At 45.4% G+C, this 11,785-nt stretch overlaps 1 protein-coding gene across 1 annotated transcript; it reads right to left on the reverse strand.

Moving 5' to 3' along the window:
- Positions 1–422: 422 nt before the first annotated feature.
- Positions 423–8,508, reverse strand: LOC104519811 (alpha-2-macroglobulin). The gene is made up of 5 exons (XM_010176424.1): positions 8,317–8,508; positions 2,760–2,943; positions 1,770–1,926; positions 1,158–1,210; positions 423–455 (listed from the first exon to the last, which is right to left on the reverse strand). Exons 1-5 carry the CDS (start codon positions 8,403–8,405, stop codon positions 423–425), a joined length of 516 nt encoding a protein of 171 aa, XP_010174726.1. The 5' UTR covers positions 8,406–8,508.
- Between the last annotated feature and the right edge of the window lie 3,277 nt (positions 8,509–11,785).

Raw genomic sequence — 11,785 nt, forward strand, 5'->3', positions numbered from 1 at the left:
ACATTGCCCAACCAATTGTTGGAACATATATTGATGCCCAACTACTCAGCCTTCTTTTACACAAAGGAAAAAGGTCACACACCTGTGTTTTTGCCCTCGCATCTCAGCCTGAAAACATCACTGCTGCAGACTACTACCTCTGTTGTTGTTTAGGTTGGCCATGGGGAAAAGGTTCTTGAGGCAGAGGGTGCTGGAGCACTGGAACAGGCTCCCCAGGGAGGTGCTCATGGCACCAAGCCTGACAAGATTCCAGAAGCATTTGGCCACCATGTGCCCTCAGGGACATGGTCTGAATGTTGGGCTTGTCCTTTGCAGGGACAGGAGTTGGACTGGATGATCCTGGTGGGTCCCTTCCAACTCACAACATTCTAGGATTCTATGATTCTGTGCCTGCATATTCTGCTGAGACCATAGACATGTAGTTATCCACTCACCTGAACATAGACAAATGGAAACTGTGGGGAAAGAACAAAGGAAAATCCGTGTTAGACATATTAGTTACATATGAATGGAAGTAATTTCCAGATTGGGACTTGAAGGGCAGAAGAGCAACCTTCTAAGAAGTCCTTTGGGTTCTTCCTTTTCTGTGCTTGCTCTGTTTCCTTAGTTCTTGATGGTTAAAGGAATCTCTTCTATAATATTTTAGAGCCCAAACTTTTTTTCTTACTACAGTTTGAAAATGTGATGAAGTAAAAGTTTTCAAAGGACTTGTCTGCATGAGGAACTGATTACCACATAAGCTAAAAGGTGGACATATACCCCTGACCAGTTCCTTAAAACCAAATCCTTGTCATGCTGCTCTCTCTGCCTCTAAACATGTGGTTGCACCCACTGCCAGAAACATCTGCACATCTGTCACTTTCAATGGAAAATTGTCCCACCCATTTTTCAGTGATGAGATCCCTGCCTACATGCTTAACCACCTACATTCCTTTGAAAATCTGGTTTTAAACACCTATATCCCTTTGAAAATGGGGTTTTTCAGTCAATAGAGACAGGTGGAGTGTGTCCTGGGACAGGGTATGGAATAGGTTAAGGATGGTGTGAGTAAGAAAGGGTTGTATGCTTTAAAGGCTGTCTCCAGCGGTTCTGGATGATGACAGTAATGGTGTTAATTGGAAATTAAGCTTCTGGGTTAACAACAAAAAAATCTCTACCTTCTCATTCAGCGGGTAGAAGTCCTTGTCCAGAGAGACGATCCGAAACAGCACTGAAGGGTGTAAAGGAAAAGAAGGAAATTTCACTGTTAAATTTGTAGCCATTACCAGGAAATATCAGTGTTTCAATAATTTATAACTCAGATTCATTCCACGGATCAACCGTCTCTGAATTGAGATCTCTAAGTTATGGAAGCAATTGCTCCAGGCTCTTTCTCTTGCAGATGGTGAGTGGCAGATAAATTTAGAAGGATAATCAGGTCTTGGCTGAACTGAATTGTCCCTTGGGAGTGCCTGTCCTGCTTTGTTGATTCAGGTGCGGCCAAGGAAGACTATGCTTTGAAGTCATCCCAGATTTGTGCCTCTAGTTGACTAGAATTAATCGAGCCTGTGCCTACATCTGGCTGAGATGCTGTGCCTGGAGGATGGAGAATAGGAATGATGAAGGTACCACATGCTCCAGATATCAGCTGAGAGAAATAAGATTTACTGAGTGCTCTAACTCCCCCCATGAAGAAGTCTGAAACCTTTAATAAAAGCATGGGGCCTCTGGGGAATAAAGCCCGTAAGATTTTCTGCTGTCAGAGTCAACACCAACCCAATTCCCCATACCTGTCTGTCCGGGCTTGTAGATGGGTTTGTCCGTCTGGACGAAGACCAAGCTCTCAGAATTCTGGACCAGCACTGACTTGCGACTCTTGAACTGCAGTGTCTCCCCCTTCACTGTCACAGTGAGAAATGCCACTGATGTGCTATTGGATTTTGGAACCTAAGGAGAATGAAGAGGATAACTGCTTTACTGATCCACCCCACTGCACTGAGCCTTTGAAGGACATTAGTTAGGTCTGAAAGTTCCTTAAAAGGACACCAAAGGCTCAGTGTTGGAAGCAAGAGAAAACCATGATTTTCTGATATGAACTTGGAGGGCTTGTCTCCTCTGTCTCAAGAAAATCTCCTTTTTCCTTCAGGAATTGCTGCAATGATAGACCTTCTCCATTTCCTTGAGTTTTATCCATGCTCTCCTTCCAATACTGGAAGCCTTTTCCCTTCCTTAATTTATACACTTTCCTTAGAGAAATATTGAATCTGATCTTGTCCCATACTATGATTTATCAAAATTAAAATCAACCAGATTCATTATTTAGGGGATGAGACCAGTTGCTTACATTACTCACCAAGCAGTCTTCTGCAGGAAACAATCATGAATAAGCTCCAGGAGGAGACAAATGACCTCATGGACCTCACTGTCTTTAACCATTCCTCAGCTTCTACAGTTCTCTTTCCACTTTGCTATTTTTCCTCTGAGGTTTACACAGATCAAACAAACATGAGGTATGTTCTGTCAGTCAAAGTTATAGGATGAAGGATCCCAAAAGAGTTATCTAAGCCCTGCATGCACAGAAGTATCACATGGGACACAGAATTTGATAATGGTGGAAAATTATTCTTCATAAGGCTATCACGGTCAATTACCCACATCAAATTCATTTTTTGTTTGGATTAGTTTAGCAATCTCTGATTGCAAAGTGTCTTATTTCTCATTTCTGGACTACGCCACATCAATAAACACAAAGGAGCATCCTACAAGGATGAGATACTCACAGAGAAAGGGATGCAGGTGAACACGTCCTTCTCCGACACCACGTCATCAATCAAGCTCCTGTTTTCCCCTTGATACTCGAGTGTGGCACTCAACGTCACAGACTCATTCAGGTGGGTCAGCTGCACGCAGACTTTCTCAGGAGAATCAGTGTCTATCAGAAAGGGCAGGAGCACCATATACTGCCTAGAAAGAGAAGGAAGGAAGAACCAGATGGATCAGAAACGTGAAACAGTTTTCAGGAAATAGTATTAAGTGAAAGCAAATTAGCAAATCAGCATGCCTAATCCATTCCTATCCCCTTGAATTGCAGTGCCTCTACACATGAGCATTCATTTTATTTGGGGTTTATACCTATTAAACTGCCTAACTAATTAGCCTAAAAGCAGGAAAATGCTTGCAGTGGAAGGAACAATTTCTATGCTAATAGAGGGTCCTTTACAAAGGATGTTTTGTCTGGCTTCACAGCAGGGAGTAAGGATGGCGTGAAAGGTTCCAGGCTGCTAATTGATTTTTGTGTATCCCACAATCTTCTATTGAGACTCAAAAGTCATTCGCTAAAAAAGGTTGTAAATTCATCAGTTTTAGGGTTGAAAAAACCACTCACTTGTCTGGCTGCTCCTGTCTTTGCTTATCCAGGTTTCCAAATCCTTCTCATGCTGAGCAAAAATGTGAGTGTTGCAGTTTGGGACCTTACTAAGATGAGCACACAAAGGATTTCAGAGAGTAGTGGTTTATTACAACACAAGCGTACTTGCATCTTCAAAGAGCTTTTGACAAAGGTCCCTCACAAAAGACCCTTAAAGTGAGCTGCCATCCAATGAAAAGCATAATTTCATTATTTTTTTTAACTAATAAATCAAATTATTAACTCTGACCTGGATTAATTGGTTAAAAGATAGGACACAAAAGGTAGGAACCAGTGAAAATCTTCAGAGTCTGTGTTGGGACCCCTGTTGTTCAGTACAGTTCTACATGATCTGGGAAGTACAATTTTCCGATAATTATCCAGGGTAAGAAAATACCTAAAACTGACTTACATATTTGTGGAAAACTTTTGCCATATGGTGGGACTGTGCAGCAAAAATGGCAAATGAACTGTTCATAAAGGGAAAATCATGGAATCATAGAATGGTTTGGGTTGGAAAGGACCTTAAAGATCATCCAGTTCCAACCTTCCTGCTGTGGACAGGGTTGCTAACCACTAGATCAGGCTGCCCAGGGTCCCCATCCAACCTGGCCTTGAAAGCCTCCAGGGATGGGGCAGCCACAGCTTCTCTGGGCAACCTGGGCCAGTGTCTCACCACCCTCTGGGTGAAAAACTTCCTCCTAATATCCAACCTAAATCTCCCCTCTGTTAGTTTCAAACCATCTCTCCTTGTCCCATCACTCTCTGCCCATGTACAAAGTCACTCTCCCTCCTGTTTCTAAGCTCCCTTCAGGTACTGGAAGGCTGCAGTGAAGTCTCCCTGGAGTCTTCTCTTCTCCAAGCTCAACAAGCCCAGCTCCCTCAACCTTCCTTCAGCAGAGAGGTGCTCCAGCCCTCTGACCATCTTCCTGACCTCCTCTGGACCCGCTCCAACAGCTCCACATCTTTCTTGTGTTAGGGGCTCCAGGCCTGGATGCAAAACTCCAGATGGGGCCTCACAATAAATAATAGAGGAAGAAAAATTACCCCAGTGGTATATATGGTATCATGTATATGCTGTATCACTAAGTGGGCTATTAAGACTGAGCACTGTTGACCACTCTTGGAAAATTTTCATTCAATGAAAAGTCACAAATGGCCTGTAGGGAAGTGTTCAGAAAGGAACAGAGGACAAATCTCTGTTTGTCAATTTGCCATTGACAAACAATCAATTTGCCATTGTATAATTGCAAGGTATTTCCACATCTTGCATATATGGCATGCTGATGTAATCCCATTAAAAAAAATGATTTAGAGAAAACTTTCAGTGAAAGATGGCAGAGATTATCTGAAATCAAGAATGCTTTGCATGAGAGGAGACACTACATAGATTAAGACTCTTCAGCCTGGAAAAAGGCATAATAGAAAGCTATAAAGTCATGATGTGAACGAAAGAAAGTACAATTTGTTCATCGCCTATGACAACGTGTGTACTAAACAACACCAGGTGAAAATATTAATGGCTTAATTATTAATATGACGGCTTAGAAAAAAAAGAAGGAAGCAGAAACTTTGTCACTAATGTACAAAATTAAACTGAAGAACTCGATGCTACCAGTTGTTGCAGAGTCTAAATGTTCAATTCTGGTATGGCCAGCTTGTGGTTCTTGAGCCTCCTAGTACTCTCGAGAAGTCCAAGAAGGGCACATGCACTCAGGCTGCATCAGCCAACTGTCCTTCCCTGGGTGAGGAACAAAAGGAGCCAGCAGCTGCCCTGGAATTGGATAATTAGGGCCTTACCTGCACGTCCAGCCAAGTGCAGGACCCTAAAAGAAGTTGTCACTCTCCACCTGTCAGTAACTCTCCAAGGCATACGGTATCTGCCCTATGGCACCAGCTACATAAATTGTGGTATGAGGTTCATAATGGCAAGGAGATCAGCTACTTCTGATATGAAAGTTACAAAAAATGTCCTGGGAAAATTCATTGCCCAGAAATGGCCAGAAAACATAGCAGCATGTGTAATCCCTGCCACAATAGGACTTTGAACCTCTGATAGAAGCTCCATAGTCTATAGCAGGTGGGAAACTCATTTCCACAGTACTCACCTTGCTCCTCTACTCTGTCCCTCAGCACCTATGACTGGTCACCAACACAGACAGAATACAGAGCTAATGTAGTTCCTTGGTCTGATGTTGGATTATTCTTATGGACCTGGTCTTCCTATTTCCCTGTGCACACTGAAGCTATCCAGATGCAGCAGCAGGAGGTTCTAGTGGCAATTCAGTCTGCAGGGTACATTAACCACTGTATGCATAGGAGGAAACCTGTGGCCAGGACTGCTCATACCACCCTTCCATGGTCCCTCCCCTGGGGAAAAATGATGTGCACCTTGCCACACACTGCCAGTCCTGGGGAGAGAGATAGCTGGGCCTGTCCAGAGCTACATCATTGGCTGGGCTCTGACCTTTTGGGAAGTCCTAAAGCTACTGTGGAATCGGTGGGACCCTGGCAGTACCTCCATTTCCCTCACCACCAGGCAACAGGATAAAGTGTGGCGAGGAGCCAGCTGGCAACTCCGGTCAGTGAGTGCTGCTGCAGAAGCAGTGAAAAGAGGCAGCTCCAGCCACCCAGGGAGTGACTTCCAGCTTGTGACTATCTGCTTGCTCCAGCACTCCCCTTCCTCCACAGCCTTCTCACCACAGCTTCACCCCTGCCTGCTTCCCCCAATCTTATTTCCCCTGCCCCCTGCCAGCGGCACTGGCAATCTGTCTGTAACATCCAGTCTACAAAGGGACAGCATGACCTAGTTTGGGGAGAATTTGGCCTCATTCCTCTTCCTGTTCACTGTTTTGCTGAAATTTTGGCCAACATGTAGAACTTCTCTCCACACCAGCTTCCCTGCCTTTGAAACAAGAATTTGAAATACTCTGTTTATAGACCCCCCTTTAGCTGTTTCGGGATGTGCTGGTGAAAAGAGCTAGATGAATTTAAAGTACTATGAGGCCTTTAAATAACCTGAGGCACAAATCCATATGTAGACATTCCAGGTCAAAAAGCATCTGGGCTGCCAAAAAAGACCTCAGCAGCCTCCCTGCTTGCAGCAAACTGTTCTGAAAACAGAAGTGGGTTGGAACTGGATGAGCTTTAAGGTCCCTTCCAACCCAAACCAGTCTGGGATTCTATGACCTCTGTGATTCTATGATCTCTGGATATCTCAAGCCCAGCTTCTCTCCTGGAACAGGATTCTTGCAAAGGACTCCATGGATGGAGTTTCCACCATCTCTCTGGATCACCTGTTCCAGTGCTGCACTAACTTAGTAAAAAAGTTCCTTTCTAATATATAGTCTGAACCTTAATTTTGTCTCCTGTGCAGCCGGCCACATCTGAAACAAAAACAGCAGCAAATTTGCTGTTCAAAGAGGTATCTCCCTCCTTGAGTGGGGCACAGGAAGAAAGCCATGGTTAGAAGCTTCTTTTGTCTTCAAGGGCAGCTTCCCTTCTGCATTATACACAGCATCTGATCAACCCTGCAACGCTTGAAACAGAACCACTACTGAGCAATTCACTGCCCAGGCTTCACTTCCTTGCTGCTCCCCAGCTGTTTACTGAGCTTCCATCTTCTGTGGTTCCCAACTACACCCATCTCTCCCCCACCTCTCAGCTCTTCCTCCTCCTCCCCTCCCAGAATGGTGCTCAGGTCAGGGATAAATACATTGCTCACAGGAGATTTATGCCCAGCTTGTCTCTCACAGGAGGAGAGGACTGAGCAGCAGGGATTCATTCCCTTTCCTCCTGATTTTGGGCAGGGATGAATTAAGATTACTTAATCTTAATTAAGTAATTAAGTAAGATTACTTAATCTTAATTACTGAATTACCTCAGATTACTGTAGGGAGAGCAGAGAGCTCAGCCTGACCCCAAAGCAGACTTGGCTGGCTGCTCTGCCCCAGAAGCACCCAAACAGGGCAGATGAATGGGAGGTTGATGATACAGCACGAGTCAAAGGTCCTTCCAAGTCTGAGCCAGCCACCAGTTCACCCCTGAGCACACAGCAAGTGGCACCTTCTCCTACAGCTGCGGCCACTACCCTGGTGATTATGGGCATGAAATCTCTGAATCAAGAATTTTGAGACCTGTGGCAGTGAGGACTGTGTGTCTGCCAGCACAGCGAGATGCACAGCCTGTGACAGCAGCCAGGGGCTGAAGAGGGAGGCTGTTCCCATCCAGACTAAAGGCTCTGGAGCAATCCTTGCTGGGGTTGGGAACCCATGCCATCCCGGGCTGCCCCTCTCCTTGGGGACCTCAGCAGACTGGGTGCTGCAGCCACGCTGCTGATCTGCAGAGCCCTGGGGTGGATGGTCCAGGGTACGGTGCCAGCACCAAACTCAGCGCCAGAGGAAGAGAATCTGGGTCGCAGATCCTCTTTGGGAACAAGTACATCTGATGCTGCCAAGGGAAACAAACTGGCTTGAAAGAAATGGGAGAAAGGGGAGAAAACCAGCTTGAAAGCAACAGAATGAGGAGAAATAACTCAGTGATTAAAACAAGGGTACTACAGGTGAGGTAAGTACATGGATTCTGGCATCATGCCCACAAAACCCCAGGCACCTGATGGTTTCTAGGTAGGAATATCCTTAGGCAAAGATGTGAGGATCCAGGGCTGGTGTACCAGGCAGGTACAGGGCAGGAGTGAGGGGCACTGGCAGAGCTGTGGAGGGGTTCTCAGGGGTGGACAACCAGAGGGGCTGTGGGGTGGGAATGTGGGGGGGCACTGGTGGAGCTGTGCAGGAAGCTCAGGGCTTGGTTAGTTAGTGGGATGTGGGGCAGGAATAGAAGAAACTGGCACAGCTGTTTGACAGAAAGGAAGAAAACTGAAGGAAAAAAGGAGCACTAAGGCCTCCCTCCCCCCCTCCACACATGTAGCTTACGGTTCTGTGGTGGGAGAGGTATTTCCAGGAAGGCAGAAGAGGAGAAGGAGGAAGATGTTTGGTTTGCTGAGCAGCCCGTCCTTCCCCATGGTGCAGAGCAGGTCGTAGTGAGTCAAGCAGACACCCAGTCTGGTCCAGTGCTGCTGTTTTCCTGCACCTTGTAATTCCCCTCCACTCTCAGCTGGGTCAGCCTCTTTATAACTGCTCTCTGTAAACAACCCAGGGGCTGGAGGAGATAAGGGCTGGGGGCCAGGACCCATCCGGAAACGGGAAGAGGCTGTAAGGAGGAGCTGGAACAGAGGGACAGGATTTGGCCAGAGACTTTCCAAGTGGGGGAAGGGTATTTATTTGTTGGATAATGCTTATATTAGAAACCTTTGAATGATTCATAGCCTGCTTTCTTTAACCCATCAGAAATGCACAGTGTTGGGGAAATAGAATCATAGAATCCCAGACTGGTTTGGGTTGGAAGGGACCTTAAAGCTCCTCCAGTTCCAACCCCCCTGCCATCAGCAGGGACACCTTCCACTAGACCAGGTTGCTCAAAGCCTCATCCAACCTGGCCTTCAACACTTCCAGGGAGTAGCAGCCACAGCTTCTTTGGGCAACCTGTTCCAAATAAATTGTGATCCACGCAGGGCAATATTCCCTGTGGGGAGCATCCAGTTACAACACTCTGATGTGGTGTACTGTGATCTTTTGAAGCCAAAAGCCAGATTTATAGGTATTTTAAGAACAAAAAGAAACCCATAGGCAGAAATATTGCCCATATTATGTTAGCAGAATACCACAGTAGTTTGCTGACACAGTTGCTGACAGAGCTGCTCTGTGTTAGATTTTTAATCTGTCAGGAATATAAACCAAAATGAGGTGGGGTACTGGTCCAGATATGGAAATAAGTTCTGTTTCCACTGTCAATATGTACAAAAATTACACAATGCTGTTGGGAGACATCCTTGCCTCCCCAGCACAGTGATCATCTTCTGTCATTTAGTGCCACCTGCAGCACAGATGTTCCAGGTGTTCCAAGATGGCTCCTCCTGCCCTTTGCCAGATTCAGATCCTTGCTGCTGTGAGTCACATTTGTCACAAAAGTCACTTAGAAATAATGCTACTCACTTGACTCAGTCTTCTGCAAACCTCTGCTTGTAACAGCTTATCCAGAAGTTGAATCTAGTAAGAAATAAATTTTGCTCAGTCCCAGCAGGTCATTCAATGGAAATACTCGGTCCAAACGACGAGCACTCCCTGAGAAGTGCCTGTGCAGTGAAAGGTTTCGGTAACACTCTATAATTTATAGAGGCTTTTGATCCCTATGAAGATTTCTGTCATGTACGAATAACCCAGCAAAGAAAATGCTGCAGCACAAACCACCTTGAATGTGTCTCTGTGAAGCCACAATTAATGGCAGAGGTTCTCTGCTCCATGCAAGGGAGCTTATTGGATCCCAACAGCACAGGCAGCCCTGTTTTCTTGCTGACTGAAGACTAAGTTTTGAGAAAGAGGGAATGTTAAGAGTGAATTTTAGCTACACAGTGTGTCTTGACTTTGATGTAGTAGCCAGAAAACTGCAGGGAAGAGCAGTGCAAAGCAACAGGAGAAATGTCTGGGGGTGAAAGGAATGATATTCAAAAATCAGGCACAGTTTCTCGTGGAATAAAATTGAACACCTTTTATAAACCACAAAACTTAGGAAAACAGTCAGGAGGCATCTAGTGTCTGCTGGGAAGGGAAGTGTCATATAAATGTCCTATGGAGAAGGAATAAACACGGACTCACACAAACCAAGAGCTTTAGCAGATTATCAGTTAGAGATGGAAATACTGGTAAAAAAGTGGTTGTGTAACTACCAAGTAATAAAAACCATACAGATCTGTCTCCAGAAATACCCCCTATTGTCTGCCCTCTCACTCCCATCTTCAACTTCTCCAGTAAATCACTCCTGAGAAATAGAAATTTTCAAAGCCATGAAGTCCTGGGCATTTGCTGGAAAACATGACTCATCCCAAGTTGCCTGTTGCCTTTCAGGCTGCTGTAAACTGAAACAAAAAAGCCCCAAACAAACAAAAACCCCTGAATGTACACATGCAAAGTGTGCTTTAAGGATGAGCATGTAAAACTAAAATTCATAGATCTACAGTGCCATCAAAACGAGCAATTCCATGGAGAATCTATTCACTATGGTCACCACCCCCAAGACGATGAGAGGGCTGGAGCATCTCCAGGAAAGGAAAGGCTGAGAGAGCTGGGACTGTTCAGCCTGGAGAAGAGCAGACTGAGAGGGGACCTTATCAATGTCTATAAATATCTAAAGGGTGAGTGTCAAGAGGATGGGGCCAGACTCTTTCCAGTGGTGCCCAGCGATAGGACAAGGGGCAATGGGCACAAACTGGAGCACAGGACGTTCCATCTGAAGATGAGGAAAAACTTCTTTCCTGTGAGGGTGCCAGAGCCCTGGGACAGGCTGCCCAGAGAAGCTGTGGAGTCTCCATCTCTGGAGATGTTCAAACCCACCTGGACACTTTCCTGTGCAACCTGGTGTAGGGATGGCAGGGGGGTTGGACTGGATGATCTCCTGAGGTCCCTTCCAACCCCACCATTCTGGGATTCTGTCTTCTTCCTTCTACTAACCAATTTACCATCCACAAGGTATAAAATACCTGCTTCTCAGTCCCACAGGAACCACTTACCAGCTCTCTGACACCCTGACGGCCACTTTGCTCCACAAGCACTAACCACCTTTTAGCTCAGGCATTGCTACTTCAGCTGGTTCATCTCCCACAAGGCTCAAAAAAAGTGGTCTGAACCTGTACTTCTATTGAAAGCTTTCAGGTGCTTTTTCAGACTTGAAGGAGAGATTATGTGTCTGAAAGACTGGCTACTTCTTCCAGCAAGGCTAGCTGCTCTAATAAAAGGGATCACTGCTGAAAAAGGCACGCAACATCTTTGCTGTACGTGGTGATGGCTTCAGTGAACTGTGACTCATTATTTTAACCACAGGAAAGATCTTTCCTCATGATCACAGAATCACAGTGGTTGGAAAAGACCTTTAAGATCATCAGGTCCAACCATAAACCCAACACTCCCAATTTCACCTCTAAAACATGTTCCCGAGCACCTTGTCTACCCATCTGTTCAATCCAAGTGTCCCCCCCCCCCCCCCGGGCCCAGCCCCTTCCAATGCTTGAATGATGATACTTCACATGTGCCTGAGGTCACTGTGTACCTGGCAGATCAAGGGACAATCTGTGCATATCTAATATCTTCAGTGGCTAGTCCTTGTATTAAGCTGGTACAAAACCCAGGTGAATCATTGTACCTAACTGATGATCACAAAGAATTCAAATTAGACCACGTCACAGTAAATGGTTGATTTAACCAAAATACCTAAATCTAATTTCTTATAATCCTCCAAGCACAGTGGACTTCTGTACTAAATAATAATATATATATATTATTATAAATAATA

Source organism: Antrostomus carolinensis, unplaced genomic scaffold (assembly GCF_000700745.2).
Source record: "Antrostomus carolinensis isolate BGI_N321 unplaced genomic scaffold, ASM70074v2 scaffold36369, whole genome shotgun sequence".
NCBI classification, from domain to species: domain Eukaryota; kingdom Metazoa; phylum Chordata; class Aves; order Caprimulgiformes; family Caprimulgidae; genus Antrostomus; species Antrostomus carolinensis.

Coding starts and splice junctions, on each gene's coding strand:
- LOC104519811 (XM_010176424.1), bottom strand. CDS start 8,405: ATGGGGAAGGACGGGCTGCTCAGCAAACCAAACATCTTCCTCCTTCTC. Junction 1,927..2,759: donor TCACCTGCATCCCTTTCTCT/GTGAGTATCTCA, acceptor CATTCTCCTTAG/GTTCCAAAATCCAATAGCAC. Junction 456..1,157: donor TCTACCCGCTGAATGAGAAG/GTAGAGATTTTT, acceptor CTTTCCCCACAG/TTTCCATTTGTCTATGTTCA.